This window comes from Choloepus didactylus, chromosome 2, assembly GCF_015220235.1.
Source record: "Choloepus didactylus isolate mChoDid1 chromosome 2, mChoDid1.pri, whole genome shotgun sequence".
NCBI lineage: Eukaryota > Metazoa > Chordata > Mammalia > Pilosa > Megalonychidae > Choloepus > Choloepus didactylus.
In genome coordinates this window covers 201,346,512-201,364,646 of record NC_051308.1, presented here as the reverse complement: position 1 = coordinate 201,364,646, position 18,135 = coordinate 201,346,512, and the positions used below count along the sequence as shown (strand labels likewise).

The 18,135-nt window shown below is 43.4% G+C and overlaps 1 protein-coding gene across 10 annotated transcripts in view; it reads right to left on the bottom strand.

Annotated features, from left to right (window-relative positions):
* Positions 1-18,135, bottom strand: part of MKNK1 (MAPK interacting serine/threonine kinase 1) — a 49,217-nt gene that overhangs the window by 11,592 nt on the left and 19,490 nt on the right. For 8 of the 10 annotated variants that reach the window (XM_037827314.1, XM_037827313.1, XM_037827310.1 and 5 more), the window contains 5 exons: positions 16,431-16,532; positions 14,189-14,286; positions 11,379-11,458; positions 9,705-9,778; positions 6,923-7,027 (listed from right to left, as the gene is read on the bottom strand). In XM_037827314.1, the coding sequence (XP_037683242.1) occupies positions 6,923-7,027; positions 9,705-9,778; positions 11,379-11,458; positions 14,189-14,286; positions 16,431-16,530 (457 nt within the window). In that variant the 5' untranslated portion in view covers positions 16,531-16,532. The remainder of the gene's footprint in view (positions 1-6,922; positions 7,028-9,704; positions 9,779-11,378; positions 11,459-14,188; positions 14,287-16,430; positions 16,533-18,135) is intronic. The other 2 variants (XM_037827315.1, XM_037827319.1) reach the window with 1 other exon arrangement.

Below are 18,135 nucleotides of genomic sequence, written 5' to 3'. Positions count from 1 at the left end.
AAACCCCCATCGTAAAAGCCAATCCATTTCTGGTATATTGCATTTCGGCATCTTTATCAAACTGGAACAGATTTTGGTACCAAGAGTGGGGTGCTGTGATTTGCAAATACCCAAAATGCTGGAACAGCTTTATAAATGGGTAAGGGGAAGATTCTCAAAGAATTGTGAGGAGCTTGATAGAAAAGGCCTAGATTGCTTTGAAGATATGGTTGATAGAAATACAGACTCTAAAGATACTTCTGATGAGGACTTGGACTTGGACAGAAATGATGAATGTGTCTGTTTCCATTTGCAAACTGGAAGGAAGGTGATCCTTGTTTTAAAATGGCAGAGAATTTGGCAAAATTGGGTCCTGGTGTTAGATGGAGGAGAGAATTTGAAAGCAACAAGCTGGGATACTTAGCTGAAGAGATTTCCAAATTAAATGTGGAAAACGCAGCCTGGCTTCTCCTTGCAGCTTATAGTAAAATGTGAGAGGAAAGAGATAAGCTGAGAATTGAACTCTTGGATACAAAGAAACCAGAAATTGAAGGTCTGGAAAATTCTGGGCTTCCAGAAAGTGAGACCCCAGAGGCTAGTGCCCCATGTGAGCACTTAACTGAACATGGAAGAACGAGTCAGTCATTTCAGTACAAGCCAGGATTGGAGATGGAGTTATCCAAGAAGGATTTGTGGAAAGTCCTATTGTCTGATGGTTTTGACCCCAGTATGCTGCTACTAAGCCAACAAGTTTTCTGCAAGATCTGTATAAATGGAACCACTGCCAGTCAGAGTGAAAAGAGACAGAAAAGATACAAATCGAAGGAAAGATGACTTCAAAGGCAGAACTGTGGCAGCTAAGGTCTGGGGCAAAGAAATCTCGGGCCAGGAGAGTAGACCCACCCTGCACGTGGAAAGGCTGAGGTTGCCACGGAGGCAGAGGACAGGCCTTCCACCTCGATGTGCAGAAAGAATGTTTCCAGGCCTCAGAGAGGGTGAAGCACATTCCCTGGGGATCAGGGAGAGCCTGGCCACCAACCCACCGTTCAGAGGGGAAAGCCTGTGTCCCGGAGATGGCAGAGAGTCTGGGTGCTGCCCCGATGCTTAAGGAGGGTGGGGCTGAGAACAAGGTGGTCTCCCCAATACTTGGATATGTTGCAGCACTCACCCCAGCATTTGGAGAAAACAGGGCCACAAAAGCCCTTGGAAAGGGTGGGACTCCAGCTCTCTCAAGCTCCAAGGATAAAACGTCTTTGTGTAGATGACTCTCAGACTTTGAAATCTAATGGAGTGTCCCCTGCAGGTTTTAGGAACTGTTTGGGTCCCATGAACCCTGTTTTCCTTCCAATTTCTCTCTATGGCAATGAGGATTTTTATCCTATGACTCCCCTCCTTTGTATGTTGGAAGCAGATAACTTGTTCTAAGTTTCACAGGTCCACAATCAGAGGAGAATTTTGCCTTAGGACAAACCACACCTGTAACTGATTTTGATAAGACTTTGTACTTATCTACTGTTACTGAATTATTTAAGCTTTTGTGATATCGTGATGGAATGAATGTATTTTGCATATGGAAAGAACATGTCCTTTTGGGGTTGAGAGGGTGGAGTGTGCTGGTTTGGAGCTGTTATGTACCCCAGAAAAGCCATGTTCCTTTTTTTTTTTTTTTTTTCAATTTTTCATAAACTACTCTTTCGTTTTTGTTTTTGTTTTTTTCCTTGTCTACTTTTTTTTAAATATTCATTTTATTGAGATATATTCACATACCATGCAGTCATACAAAACAAATCGTACATTCGATTGTTCACAGTACCATTACATAGTTGTACATTCATCACCAAAATCAATCCCTGACACCTTCATTACCACACACACAAAAATAACAAGAATAATAATTAAAGTGAAAAAGAGCAATTAAAGTAAAAAAGAACACTGGGTGCCTTTGTATGTTTGTTTGTTTGTCTCCTTCCCCTATTTTTCTACTCATCCATCCATAAACTAGACAAAGGGGAGTGTGGTCCTTATGGCTTTCCCAATCCCATTGTCACCCCTCATAAGCTACATTTTTATACAATTGTCTTCAAGATTCATGGGTTCTGGGTTGTAGTTTGATAGTTTCAGGTATCTACCCATGTTCTTTTAACCCAATCTTGTGGAGGTAGATTTATTGTGGGTGGGACTTTTTGATTAGATTGTTTCCATGGAGATGTGATCCTGTCCATTCAAGGTGGGTCATAAATAGTCTTTACTGGCATCTTCTATGAGAGGATAAAAGGCCGAGACATTTTGAAGAGAGCTCAGAGAGGCTCAGACAGAAATGCCCTGGAAGAAACAAGCAGAGAGGCTGAGAGAGACATTTTAGAGAGAAGCTAAGATATGTAATCCAGAGTTTGCTCCTGGGAGAAGCCAAGAGAGAAGCTAAGACAGAAGCCCAGAAACATTATGGAGAAAGCCATGGAAAGCAGAAGCTACACCCAGGAGAGGACCAGCAGACATTACCATATGCCTTCCTATGTGACAGAGGACCCTGGATGCCATCAGCCTTTCCTCAGAGAAGGTATCTATCTCTTGATGCCTTAATTTGGACATCTTCATGGCCCTAGAACTGTAAATTTGTGAACTAATAAACCCCCATAAAAAGCCAATCCATTTCTGATATATTGCATTTTGGAAGCTTTAGCAAACTGAAACAAGTGCCTAGTACCTAAATGCAATATAAATGCGAGCTACTGTTGATGATATTGTTATTATCTCTCTTAATTCTTACCATACCTCTATGGGGTTGGGATTATGACAGAGAAAGCCCTTAGGTGGAAAAAAGGTGAAGCCAGAATTCATTATTTCCATGGTGCTGCACTGCTGTTAGCTTGGGCAAATGTTTTAAATGTAGGTAATGTTGAAACATATTTATGGAAATGTAAAAACACTTTATTTGCAAAGAGATTTAATTCACTACAAAGGTTTAAAGTAAGAGATCCTAGGAAAGACACTGTAAAATAAAGTATAATTCAGACAACAGCAACCTGCTATTTACCATCGTGATATTTAACCTCAAACTTACCATGTTAATAGAAAAATGCCTTTTTCATTTATTGTGAGAAAGATATAAAAATACATATATAGAGGAGAACCTAAGATGGTGGCTAGGTGAGACAGGGCAAAAAAACACCTTCATGAAAAATACTAGATAAAAACCAGAAAGTGACCCAGAACACCAGTTTCAGCAATGCACTAGCTGGACAAGGTCTGCTAAAACCACAGGGACCATGCACTTGGTAAAACCAGGAGTCTGCATTCTGAAACGAGTGAGCAAGCCGGCTGAAAGTCCCGCGGCCACGCTGTGGTGTGAGGAAACCGGGGATTGGCATTTGGAGACGGATTAGTTCTTTAAAAAAAAAAACAAAAACACCCCAGGAGCGGCTGCAGTTACCACAGTGAGAACCGTGCAGTGAAGCATGGCAGGAGCGGGCTGTGCCAACTTCTCGGTGTCTGGCGTGGAGGATAGGCTGCTGCTGATTCCCTCAGGGCCGGGGGAAAGAGGGGAGAGCCAAAAGGAGAAAGAAACTGCACTGCTTGCAGCCGGCTCCCTTGCGGGCTGGAGACACTCCTCCCTGGGGCCGTACCCATAGCCCAGAGCTGTGCTAGGAAACCCAGTGTGACGGGGAGTGTATCCCACAGCACTGTGCACACGCTACAATATCAGCTGTGGACAGTGGCCTTGGGTGCAAACACAGCTAGTTGTCCCGGAGCTGGAAAGGTGGAGCTGTGCGAAAAGGTGGGGGGTTGAGATGCCCCATTCAGCCATCTTTGCATCAGGCTGGGAGCGCCCCTGCAAAGCCCGGTGGCCCAGGGCTTCCCTTGAGGGACAGCGTGCACTTGTGACGTAGCACAGCCTTCCCTCAGCAGAGGTCCTGGAAGATCACAGCTGAAAAGGGAGGCCCACTCAGGAAACCCAGAGATGCTACAACAATGCTGGGGACTTGTGGGTCAGTGGCAGAGAACAGCTGGGGCAAAACTGAAATGAAGACTTAGACTCTTGCAACAGCCTTGTATCTCCGGAAACACCTGGGAGGTCTGATTATTAAAGCTGCCCTGCCTCCCTAACCACCCAGACACACGCCCCACATTCAGGGCAGACAGCACCAACAACACACGCAAACTGAGTTCACCAATTGAACCCCACAAGAATCATTTCCCCACACACCACAAAGACAAAGTTGAGGAGAACTGACTTGAGAGGAATAGGTGACCTGCAGAAGCCTTCTGCTGGTTAGTTAGAGAAAGCGTGCGCCACCAAGTTATAGATCTGCAAAATTAGATTGGTAATTTTTGCAACTTGAAAGAACCCTATCAAGCAAAGCAAATGCCAAGAGGCCAAAAGAAACAGAAAATCTTAGAGCATATGATAAAACCAGATGATATGGAGAATCCAATCCCCAAAACCCAAATCAAAATATCAGAAGAGACAAAGTACTTGGCACAATTAATCAAAGGACTACAATCAAAGAATGAGAGCATGGCACAGGATATAAAGGACATGAAGAAGAACATGGCACAGGATATAAAGGACATAAAGAAGACCCTAGTAGAAGAGCATAAAGAAGATATTGCAAAAGTAAATAAAAAAATAGAAGATCTTATGGAAATAAAAGAAACTGTTGGCCAAATTAAAAAGACTCTGGATACTCATAATACAAGATTAGAGGAAGTTGAACAATGACTCCATGTCCTCGAGGACCACAGAACAGAGAATGAAAGAACAAAAGAAAGAATGGAGAAAAAAATCGAAAAAAATCGAAAAAATCCAAATTTAAGACTCACTGGTGTCCCAGGAGAGGAAGAGAAGGGTAAAGGTCTAGAAAGAGTATTCAAAGAAATTGTTGGGGAAAACTTCCCAAATCTTCTACACAATATAAATACACAAGGCATAAATGCCCAGCAAACTCCAAATAGAATAAATCCAAATAAACCCACTCCAAGACATATTCTGATCAGACTGTCAAATACGAAGAGAAGGAGCAAGTTCTGAAAGCAGCAAGAGAAAAGCAATTCACCACATACAAAGGAAACAACATAAAACTAAGTAGTGACTACTCAGCGGCCACCATGGAGGTGAGAAGGCAGTGGCATGACGTATTTAAAATTCTGAGAGAGAAAAATTTCCAACCAAGAATACTTTATCCAGCAAAACTCTCCTTCAAATTTGAGGGAGAGCTTAAATTTTTCACAGACAAACAAATGCTGAGAGATTTTGCCAATCAAAGACCTGCCCTACTTCAGATACTAAAGGGAACCCTATTGACAGAGAAACAAAGAAAGTAGGGAGAGATATAGAGAATTTTAACAGACATATATAGAACCTGACATCCCAAATCACTGGGACACACATTTTTCTCTAGTGATCATGGATGTTTCTCCAGAATAGACCATACACTGGGACACAAAACAAGCCTCAATAAATTAAAAAAAAAAAAAAAAAAAAGAATTGAATATATTCAAAGCACATTCTCTGACCACAATGGAATACAAATAGAAGTCAATAATTTTTGATTTGTAACTCCACTATTTACTTCCTACATGATATAAAATACACAAACTCTAACAACAAATCAGTGGTTTTGGACTCAATGTAAAATATGTAATTTTTGACAAGAACTATATAAAGGTGGGGGAATGGAGGAGTATAGGAACACAGTTTACATGTCCTATTAAAGTTAAGTTGGTATCAAAGAAAAACAAGATTGTTATGGATTTAAGAGGTTAACTTTAAGTCCCACAGTAAACACAAAGAAATTATCAGAGAATATGACCATAGAGATGAAAAGTAGAGTATGGGTTATGAGAAGTGGGGGAAAGGGCAATGGGAAGTTAAGAAATGAGTATAGGGGTTGCTGTTTGAGGTGAAGGGAAATTTCTAGTAATGGATGGTGGAAAGGTGATAGCATTACAGCAGTCTAAATGTGATTAATCCCACTAATGGAATGCTAGGGAGGGGGTGGAATGGGAAGATTTAGGCTGTATATATGTTTCCACAAAGAAAAAAAAAAAAGACAGTCTAAATAGATGACAATTGAATGCCAAGAATGATCCTGGATGGGATCTGAGGACGGAGTAGAGGAGGCTCAAAGGGACACAGTTGAAACATAAGGAAAAAAAAAAAAGGAAATACAGAATGTAAGCTTTGTATCAATGTTGAATTTCTTGAACTTCTTAGCTGTGCTTAATGGGATTGCATAAAAGAATGTTCTTGTTCATGGGAACTGTATATGTGAATTATACTGTTGTTCAAGGATGTGTGCAGCTTGCTCTCATATGTTCAGAAGACAGAGCAATAGATGATGGATGATAGATAGGGAGGGAGGGAGGGAGGGAAAGAGAAATGGTGGTGTGACAGCATGTTAAAGTTGGTGGATCGGGGTATTGGGGGAGGGGGGTCAGGGTATGCTGGAGTTCTGTGTATGGGGTCTGTATTGTTTTTACAACTGTTCCTGTAACTTTGAATTTATTTCAAAATAAAATTTAAAAAAAAGTACATATATAGTTTCATGCCATTTTGAAAAGAGTGATACAGGTAATTAATGTACTTGAAAAGACTAGAAGGAATAAAATACTTAGAATAGAATAGTAGCATTATGCATGTATTTTATATTCTTCATTAGGAAGAAGAAAAGAAACATGATCCACACACATTCACAAAGACACACATTCATACATACCTTGTTCAATAGGAAATTCATTCCTTTTCCTCCCTGCTCCTCCTATATCGTTATCTTGGCTAACAGCTCTACCACCTATCCACCATCCAAGTCCTCATGGGTGGGCATGTTCAAACCTTGAGCTGCCTGCCAGCTGCTCTGTCTCCTGGGTCAAGCCTACCCCCTTTCCCTCGGTACCCAGAGGCCGGCTGGACCAACCCACCCACCCAGGCAAAGGCTTGGCTCACCTTTGGTGTGCAGGAAGTCGAGGGCAGCAGCGACATCCCGCACCACTCGGCTAGCTTCTCGCTCATTGAAGTGCTTCCTCTTCTGAATGTGGGCCAAGATAGAGCCTGGGGAGCAGAGGGGACACAGAGGAATGACTTTTCAGGGCCTAGTGAGACTAATTTCTTAGAGGCCAAGTTTTCACAAGTTTGGGAGCTTCCTGAGGGTGGGGACCTAGGCTTATTCAGTGCTAAAAGTACAGCACCAAGTGTGGTGCCCGGCACAGGGGAGGTTATCAGCATCTGTCTGTTGAACACCACCTATCCTCCGGACTTATCTATGATCAGTGCGGAAGAGAGCAAGAACAACCATTTACATGGCAAAAAATACGAATGCCACTGGGGCAGATTTGGCTTCTGAAATCAGAGAGAACTAAAAGTGAATCCACACAGGCTAAGGGGCCCTCTCTGTGAGAACATTTCCTCCTCTGCACCTGATCTCAGATCCAAGCAAGAGCACAAGCCTTCACATGGAAATACCACACCCTCATCGGCTAGGCAAAGGCCTGGAAAAGGGAAGAGATCTGACCCCCCCAACCCCCGAATTTTCCCATTTATTATTATTATTCTGTGCCGGTTTGAATGTATTGTGTCCCCCAAATGCCATTATCTTTGTGGTTTTGTGGGGGGCAGGCGTTTTGGTGATGGTTGGATTTGCTTGGAATGTGCCCCACCCAGCTGTGGGCAATGATTCTGATGAGATGTTCTCATGGAGGCGTGGCCCCACCCATTTGGGGTGGGCCTTGATCGGTGGAGCTACATAAATGAGCTGACTCGGTGGGGGGGAGGAAGAGAGTGCAGCTGGGAGTGATGTTTTGAAGAGAAGCAAGCTTGCTAGAAAGGAACGTCCTGGGAGAAAGCCGTTTTGAGGCCGGAGCTTTGGAGCAGACGCCAGCTGCCTTCCTAGCTAACAGAGGTTTTCCGGACACCACTGGCCGTCCTCCGGTGAAGGTACCTGATTGCTGAGGTGTTACTTTGGATGCTTTGTGGCCTTAAGACTGTAACTGTGTAGTGAAATAAACCCTCGTTTTATAAAGGCCTGTCCATCTCTGGTGTTTTGCATTCTGCAGCATTAGCAAACTAGGACAGATTTTATTGACAATGGCTAGCATTTTTTGAGTAGTTACTATATGCAAACATTATGTGAAACTCTCTAAGTAAATTATCTTATCCTTACCACAACTGTACAAAATGGGTACTATTCTTATCCTCATTTTGGAGATGAGGAAACTGAAGCCAAGAATGGTTAAGCAGCTTGCCCAAGATCACACACTAGTGTGTGATGGAGGCAGGAGTTGAGAGCAGTAAGTCTGACCTCAGAGCCTCTGCAAACTTCCCATTGGTGGGACTTGTGGTCCAACAACTGTGAGGATGAACTGCCCTGAGCCAACCACACTATTTTTACCCACTGGGTCTGGCCTCAATGGAGATAAATTCTAAGCAATATGGCTACAGGTGACCCGAACTGCAGCTAGCATTTCAAATGTGAAATTCAAAGTTCCAGTGTTGTTGGGCAGGGCAGGGGGCAGCCACAGGCATGGACATATGGCTTGGCTCCATACGGTTTATACTCTCTACTGGAAGCCAGCCAGAAATCTGGGCTGAAAGTGTCACCTCTGTGTCCTAAAAATGGCATGTTTACATATTATCTCTGTTTTTTTGGCATGGGGAGGGGATGAGAGAGGAATGGGAAGAACTGCTAAAGATTTTTCATTTGCTGGATTAAACAATCAAAGGATTCCAATGTGCTAGGGAACATTCCCAGGCAACTGGCTCTTGGCTAGGTCTAGGCAGTGAGCCTCTGTTTCCAAATTTGTTAAAAGGGAAGGCAGAGAGTAATATCCTGCATACTTCTAATTTAGCTGCCAGCACACTCAATTGTTTTAATATTAATAACAACAGCCAACATTTATTGAACCCTTAGTGCCTACCAGACATTATACTAAACATTTCACATGAATTATCTCATTTAATTTTCACAGCTATCCAAAGGTAATTGCTATCATAATCCCAATTTAACAAATAGGAAAACTGGAAAGGCTAGTAAGTGATGGAGCTAGACTTAGACTGAGCTTTGTTGGTCTCTAAATCACCTTCCCACAGCCACCAAGCTCTCCACTCAGCTCCAGACATCCTCCCTTACCTTCACCTTGCAAATGTGTCCTGGGGTAGCGTGAGTGGGTGATGGGGGAGGAAAGGGGTCCTCTCTCTCCTTCTCTATGTCAGAAAAGCAACTTAAAATATGCATTCCCATGTTTTTCTTTGTGGGGTGATGGCAGTAGTGCTGGAGGTCAAGAATGGCATCTTTCTATCTGAAGGATGGCACATGCTCAGGTCTCCTCTCTATCCTGGGTCTGTGTCCCAAACAATGGGACCTTTCTTTCCTCCAGTGAGCCTTTCTAGACTTCACAATGAATGCAAGTGCTTCTACCCCATAATTAATTTAAATAGCGAACATGTCAAAACAGGGGGATTGATAAATTGAAGACTAAATGTATCTATATGTGATTCCTATTATAATGAAAAGGCATTTATAGAATGCCCACACAGGTGACATTCTAAGCTTTGCAAAATGCTAATTATCATCCTTCCCTCCGGCCTCCCTTCTCCCAAATCAAGGGCAGTTTTTAAGTCCTTCATCCTTTTTATTAGCTTGACTTGTTTTAGAAGTCTCTGGTATTTATGATGGATGATCACCACCCTGGGTCTTAATCAGAAGTCCAAACACATACTCAACAGTAAGTACCTCCTTGCAATTTCTCAAAGACCAAGTAAAACCTTGTGTCGTCTTCAAAGAACTCAATCAGCTCCAAAATGTTCCTTAAATAGGGAAAAATAGGAAGAGAGGGGAAAAGGGGGGAAATGGCATTATATACTGAAGTTCACTTACAAATACACAGTGAAAAACTATGCCTCACCCAGTAGCAGGGCAGAAATCAACTTGAAATCAGAATGCTTATTAAAGACCCATGTTTGAGAAGCAGCCAATGGAGTTAGCAAGACTCAGGTCACCTTATCTTTCCATAATGTTCAGTCTCTGGTGTTTTCACCAAGTCTGTGCTGTCAAACCCCAACCCTAAAACCCACTAGGTAGAGTTATAAAAAAGTCCTGGTCACATTAAACTGAATAAAATCTGCAGCCGACTGGAAGCAATTGCAGCTAATAACACTGAATAGTAGGTGTGTGTCCTGGAGGCAAACAGCAAATAATTACTTGCCCTCCCTCTTGCCCATAAATCATGGGGCAGTATTTACATTGCCTGGGGAAAATGGAAACATCTGTCAAATAGACTTGGGGCCTAACATGGGCACCGCTAGACCCTAACTGCTAAGCGCTGCTTAATGAAACGGCCGTGTTCCTGGCCGCTGCAGCACTTGTGGCCTTCCCCGGTGACACTCTCTGTCTGCCCGAGTAGTACAGTGCTCTGCCAACACGGTCGTCTTGTAACGCAGCAGGGAAGCCACTGGCCTGGATATTGGAGGCGTTGGGGGCGTTTTCTCCTTTTAAAGAACGAAATAAACCAAGTAGAGTCTCTAATGCTGAACTAAGAAGCTGCAGGGCTGAAAATAAAAAATCTGTCCCTCATAAAAAAATGCTGACCACTTTGGGAGACACCAGGCTTTTACTACTGTGAAGGTGTCCAAATAAGATGGCCAAAATGGCCTAATTTGAAAGAATATTGTGGAGGCAGCGCCTGGAGTTAAATCAACAGCAGCCCCCATCCTCCAAGCTTAATGACAAAGCCATCAATACCAGGCCACTGGCTCCCTGCTGACCCTGACATGGGGTGGGGGGCAGCCCGAGAGCAGGATGCAGAGACTTAGAGGTGACCCTGATTTAAAGCCACAGTGGGAGGACCACTCATTTGTAGGAGGTGGGGAGAGCAGGCTAAGACTGGGCTTGAGATTACCTTGGCCCAGTTACCAAGCAAGAGTGTAAAACAAGGTTTCAGAACCCTTAGTAGCATCTGTGCATATGAAAATATGCTAGGAACAAAAAACAGCAGCAAATATTCTTAGCAATTCTCATCTTCCTCCTCTATTAAAGCAGGCCCCTAAAGAGTTCTATGAGGCAGCACTTGGCCTAGTTACCACAGGCTAAAGAAATAAAACCCCGTTTCCCCCCAAACGGCTACGGATTCAGACCACTCACTCTTCCAACTTGCCTGAATTGCTGATATTTACAATAAATATTTCAGCCTAAACAAGAGGAGAGGCTTCTTTGCCGCCGCCACTGCTTCTCCTTTCTCTCTCTTTCTCTTTTTTTAAAAAGAAACACATTAAAAGATGGAAGGTGTTACATGCAGTTGTGGGGGAAGGAGAGCTAAATGCTGGGGTAAGGGGATGAGAAGAAATAACCTCCTTTTCTGAGGCCAAGCACCCCCCCAGAGAAGCACAAGTAACCCAACACTATACTCACTTGTTTCCTTGACACTGATACAGCGTCTCTACCTCCCGAAATACCCTACTCCGACTGTGCCCAGCTTGTTTTTCGATGATCTGTGGGAAGAATAAAATCTGTCATGTATATCCACATGAACTCAAAAACACCCCCTCAGTAGGAGCCCTTGGGGAGGATGCAAGGCCAGATTCGGTCCAAATCCTGTTTCAGATGGAAGCTTGGAGTAGGCCTTGGTGACCCCGTGGGCGCTGTGGCTCTCTTAGTGAAGCAGGAGACTGGTCCCAGGGCTTTCCAGCCTAGCTGAGCCTGCTGGACTCTGGCTCAGCATAACACTAAGTATATGAGGTGGCTGCCCCAGGTGCCTCAGGGAAACTGAGGTAGCCAGCAAGACAAAGATAGCTCTACTCCCAAAGAGCATCTCTTTCTGCCTCAAGGGTAAGAAATTAAAACCTCCATTAAAGGATCTTCTGGTGCTGGAAGAAGAATAAGGGGATGAGGCACACAGTTGGGAGGAACTCCAAGCTTCATGGCCCGGCTCAAATGCCACCTCCACAATTCCCCCAGACAGAAGGAAGCCCTTCCTCTTCTGAGAACTTACTCATTGGCAGGCCCTGTATTAAGTACTTTGCATACATAACCTCAGTTTAGAAAGAGGTTAAACATTTTGTCCACAGCTCTTATGTGACAGCTGACTCCAAGACCCTTGCTATCCTATCCCGATATCCTATACAGCTTCTCTCAGAGCACCTAGAGCCTTTGCCTTTCCTACATCTTCTGGACTGTTCCCTGCCTCCCTCTCTCCCATCTATACCTGGAGATGCTTGTCAAATACTGACTGAAGAAATGGATGAGCCAAGAGATGAGCAGGTGGTTTACACAGGGACTGGACGACTCTGAAAAGCATTATGAACCACTGCTGTGGACCAGTTACTGAGCAGTCAGAGAGCTGCAGTGCTGGGAACAGACACTATTCAACTCATTCACTCATGAAGCGTTTTGGATCAAACTCAGCAAGAGCTTTCTAGCAGGAAAGCTATCCAGCAATGCCACAGCTTTTTCTGTGGAGGTAATATACTCCTGCTACTAGAGATGTGGAAGCAGAACGTAAGACAGCTTTTTGGTGAGTTAAAGAGGAAATTCCATTCCAACTCTGAGACTAGAATTCATAAGGTGGATGTTTGTAGGGAAAGCCCTAACAAAACTAAGTATTGCGGAGCTTGCTGGGAGAAGGAACCGAGCTTTGGGGAGCTTTCAAAGGCTTGAGGAGACACGAAACATGGGCAGAACCGCTGAAACAAAAGAATTGCCAAGTCAGTGTCCAGTGTTTGCCCAAGGATGCCAGGGGGCATGGAGGAAGGGCCAGGTTTTCCTCCTAGGATCCAATCTTGAAGAAATAGATCTGTCATTCACATATGTATTCAAACCCTTGAAAATAAATTTTTATTTGTGGTTTTTACATTATTTAAAAAAAATTACTTGTAATATATGCTAACCTGTTTCTAAAGAGGAATCAAGATAGTTCTTTTGTTTTGTGAAGCAACACTCCAGAGAGAAAGAACATGGCTTAACAAGTATTCTTTATAATCCACAGCTGGAGCTGTGGATAGTTGTTTTAAAAGAAGAGAAACTGCTTCTTTCAGGAGCAAATTCAGGTCACCATGAGGCAGCTCTTAGAGGTGGCTCAAGTTGATGATTTGAAATAAGCTTGAATTGCCCCCTTAGAGTTAAGTAAGACCTTTTCTCTAGATCAGTGGTTCTCAAACTTTGGTTCTCCTGGGGAATTTGTTAAAAATACAAAGACCCAGGCCTATCCTACATCAAGAAACCTGGGTCTCTGTAGTCTTTGTTAGCTCTCCAGGTGATTCAGATATACACTAAAGTTTAAAACTGCCCTACGTGAGTGGTTTTCAAACTTTAGTGAGTATCAGAATCACCTGGAAAGCTTGTTAAAATTCATATTGCTGGGCTCTATCCCTTGTGTCTAATTCAGTAGGTCGGGGTAAGGCCAGATAATTTGCATTTCTAACAAGTTCCCAGGTGATTCTGCTGCTGGTTCAGGGACCACACTGAGAGCCACTGCTCTGGAGTCTCCTTCCATGAGGAGTAGGTAAGTAGAAGCATGGAGGGTTTAAGTCTGCCACTGCAAGGTCATATGGCTAATGAAAGGCAGCAGTGAAGCTAGAACTCACATCTCCTGCCCCAAAAATGAGTGCTCAATTAGTTTTTATCCTCATTATCAGGATAATGTACAGCATTTGTTTAGCATTTTTTAAGTTTTAAAGTTTTTCTATCTCTATGAGTTCACTTTCATTTTCATCTTTATAACCACCCCTTGAGAAAGAAAGAGCAGGTATTATCTTCATTTTAGGGATGTGGGAATGGAAGCTCAAGGAAGTTCAGTGACTTGGCCCAAGTCACACAGTAGTAGTTTGTTAAAAGAGAGATTCGGTAGGCTTTCTAATTCTAAATGTTTGACTACTACCTGAAGCTGACTTCATCTGTCAGGTTAAGAAGCACCTTACTGTGAGCCAGACATTGTTCTAAGCACTTTATATATATTAACTTATTTAATCCTCACAATTCTATATAGGTTCTATCACTACATCCATTTTACAGATGAGGAAACTGAAGGACAGAGAGGTTAAGTAACTTGCCCAACGTTACACAGCAAATAAGTAGAGAAACCAAGACTTGCATCCAATGAATATACCTCCATAGCCCCATTCTTATTGAGCTGCTACATTGCAGAGTATAAAATTTATTTGGTTTAGGACACACTAAAATGACTATGTGCAAAGGAAAGCCTGGCATCCAGATGAGACACTCACTTTGACAGCATACTCTTTGCCATTCTGCAGGCTCACAGCACCTTGAACTTTGGCATAGGCTCCCTCGCCCAGCAATTCAGAAGTCAGCTTGTACACATCTAGAGGTGAAATAGATGAGAGGAATAACAAGATGAGTCACCCCCTTGCAAGCTAAGAGCTTCAGTCACTCAGCTTCCTTGGTTTGACATCAACACAGGCAGAGTGACTCTGCGGCACTCAGTGAAGAGGAAGGCCAATAGCTTTCCCAGCCATCTCACGCCTCAGTTTCCCAACAACTAGAATACACAGAAGGCATCCTGCTTTTCACTTTAGAGATGAGGTCAGCACAAGGGTTTCCATTCAGCACATACTTCCTGAGCAGCTGCTATGTGCCAGACAGCATATTAGACTCATAAAAGGGACAGTGAAGAATAAAATATAGTCCCTACCCTCTGAGGGTCACAGTCCAGTAGAGAACATAGACATATATACAAGTGACTCCAGAATAAACCAAGCAGCGGTGAGTACTGTCACAGAAGGACAAGATAAAGTAAAAAAGCAGGGGAAGGGAAATATGAAATATGTTCAGAGAATCTGGGGGATCCTCATAGAAGGGATATGATTTGAATGGGCATCATTCATTCATTTACTCATTCATTTACTCACTTGGCTGAGCACCTACCATGTGCCAAGTTCTTTGCTAGGTACTGGTGACACAGAGGGGGAATAAAACTGTTTTATTTCATACCACATATAATGGAAGCAACTGGAGGTTTCTAAGAAGTTTCTAGAAGTCATCCATAGGAACTAAGAGAAAGAAACAAGATGCAAACAAAAGCCTGGAGGTTTTTAGGGTACTGAGTCAGAGCAGTTCTAATGGAGTAATAGGCCTGGGTTGAAAGCAATGTTTAGATGACCTCCCCAAGCTCACAAATAGCACACACTCTTTGAGGCCCTTCCAAAGGAAGCCACATGTCCATTGTGGCCTCCCCCACACTGGGATTCTCCTCTCTTGGACTCCATTCTTCAGCTTTTTCCTCTAGAGGCAGCCTACCATTTAAACCCACAGACTGAGCAGAAAACTTTTTAACCATAAAATTAGATTTTATCACTCTTAGTCATGAAAAAGCCCTGCGATTGTATAAGCTATCCTTGAATATCAGGAAATATACTCTTGTATTCACTGAAAGAGCAAGACCTGTTGATTTGGAAACTACCCTAAAAACTTTGGGCCTTTTACCCCCCACCTCCCCTTGCATCTAAGTTTGAATCAAAGACAAACCACTACCGCTACTACCACTACCACCACTACTACCACCACTCTGCACTAAGTACTTTCTTGGCTCCATCACGGTTTGGTCTTGCAGCTCTTTATAAGAACAGATGGCACACTGTTGTTTGCAAGTATTTTAAATAACATGCTTCTCCCACAATGGACACTTTGACATTAGCCTTTTACACATGTCAGGATAGGTAGGTGGTTGGAGGCTGAATATTCCTGACTAATGAAGGGCTTGTTTTTAGAACCACTCTATCAATTCACTAGTCTATCTGCAGTGGTGGAAAAAAGGGCTGTGGGGGGAAGCTCTTTCAGGTCCCACAATGAAAGAAACAAAATAGATAAAGAGGGACATGCTACTTATAGGAATAGCTACTGATCCTTTCAGTCCTTTGCAGAAGTGTCCAGTGATTCATTTCACCCGTCACATGCCCAGTGATAACAGGACCAGCACTGAACCTGTGAACCCAGGGAATGTTAAAAAAATGTTCGATGATCCAGCATTGTGTCCCCTGACCATAACAGGCACCCTCTAAAATGGAGTCAAACACAAAAAGCACAAGTAGCTGCAGCCTTTAGAATTCAGATTCTTTGCCTGTAGAAGATTAAAGTTTCATTTGCTCTCAGCAGCCCCTCCAGAAATAGTTGAGGGAAAGATCCCATATGAAAAGGAGCTGAAACCCACCAGGCAATCTCACTCCATCCACACTCTGATAGCTTGGTCAGGGTCTTTCTGCACACTTACAAATGCTCCACAGGGAGGCCTGTGCATCATCTGAGCACTTTTCCCATCCCTGTCGTTTCTCTCTCTGTTCCTCCTTTGTGTAAACCCTCTCACCTCTGTCTTTTATTATTGATCACAAAGATAACTGTGAGTTGGCTCTGAGATGATGCATCTTATGATCTATACCCATGGGCTACTGGGATGCTCCCCTCATGCTTGGGTAGCCACAGGCCCAGATCTAGAAGAGTTGTGTGACTCACCTTCAAACTTCCCTGGCAAGGAATCAGTGGCCCGGGCCTTCCGCTTTTTCTTCTTCCTCTTGTCACTTTCTGCGATGGGAAGGGGTTCACTGCTGCCCATTTCTAGGAGATATGAGGAGATGTAAGGGACATTACTGCACTGATCAAGCTATAAGTTCACACAGAAGTGGGGGGTGGGAGGGTGAGGGAGGACCCAAGAGCTTTACACTGATGGCTTTTAAATATCTGGGAGGACTACTGATTTGTTTTGACCCAGGAGGCAAAACTAAAGGCATAACCACTATAGGAGATCATTAACTGTGGAAAGGAACTCAGACAGGTGAGCTAGATTAAAAGAGGATAGCATAAGCCTGCTTTACCCAAGTTCATTACCACATGGATTTAGATCTGCCATCCGTCAAACCATATTCCCTAGACAGAACAATGAATTCACAAACAGAATCCCACCTGTGACATCCTCCAGAACTAGAAAGGCAGGACCCAGGGAGCTAAGCAAGAAGTGGGGGTGGTGGTGGAGGGAGGGGGTTTCATGCAGATAAGATCATATGCTCACTAACATGTGCATAGGGATGCAGAAAGCCTTCAGTGGAGACTGCAAAGGTAAGAAGGGCCAGGGATGGAGTTGAAAATGGCCCTAAATTCTGTCAGGTTCGAGAGCCTGTGGAGTGCCTGTGGGGCCCACAGCATCCTCTCCCCATCCCAGCAACTTCATTTGAGAGGGTGCAGGTAGGGCCTACCTACACGTCTGCAGTTGACAGGACTATGCCAGGCTGCTGGGGAAGGTTGCTTATTGCAAAAGAATTGTTATCCCTCACTGGCAAGCACTCAGCCCCTGAATTTAAAGGGTGAATTTGTGAGACAGACATTCAACAATAGGCAGATTGGACAGGAAAGGGTAGGAGCAGAAAGAATAAGCAGGAGACTGAAGCAGGGAAAGAGAAAAAGAGGAATAATGAACGAGTGCCCAATCACAGGACTGTTTCTAAGACACTTTCATAAGGGCCTTCCCCTGTTAAAAATAAATTACTTATAGAACATGTCATGCCCCTGATCCAGAGTGGAGCCTTAATACTCTTTGCCTGCAGTTAGAAATAATAAGATTTCTCTGAAGTCTCAGGGTCTAAATCCCCACCAGGGTGATTAAACCTTTACATCCTTCTAAAATAGAGGCTCTTGAGTGCTGATAGGGCATACAGTGTGAGAGACTTTTAGACCAACCTTCAATAAACACAGGCTCTGGTTGTTGGATTTTTTTTTTTTTTTTCTGAGAGACTTTAAAATGGAAGCTGGCTCTTTGCCCATTGAGAAGAAAGGCCTGCTCTCTTCTCAGAGGACCCTCGATGAACATGATCAGAGAAATGGCAAATCTGCTCAGGTAGATTAACACTGAGGCATGACTATAGGCTGTTTGCAGAAGCAAGTGCACAATAACTATGAGGAGAAAGCACACAGAATGGCACTTTCAACACCACAGTCCAGAAGGTAAGGTTAAGAGCCAGGTGTCTGACAGCTCAATTTGGGTGCATCCCATTCTTCCTTCCATTTTTGGGATCTGATGACAGTGGATTTTCAATTATACTTTAGAATAGAGAACAGGTTTAAAAAAATGGATGAAAGGAATCCACAGAGGATTTCAAGATAATACTCTAGCATCAGTCAGGGAAACCCAGCACTATGAATTCCAAGAACTAAATATAAACATCAG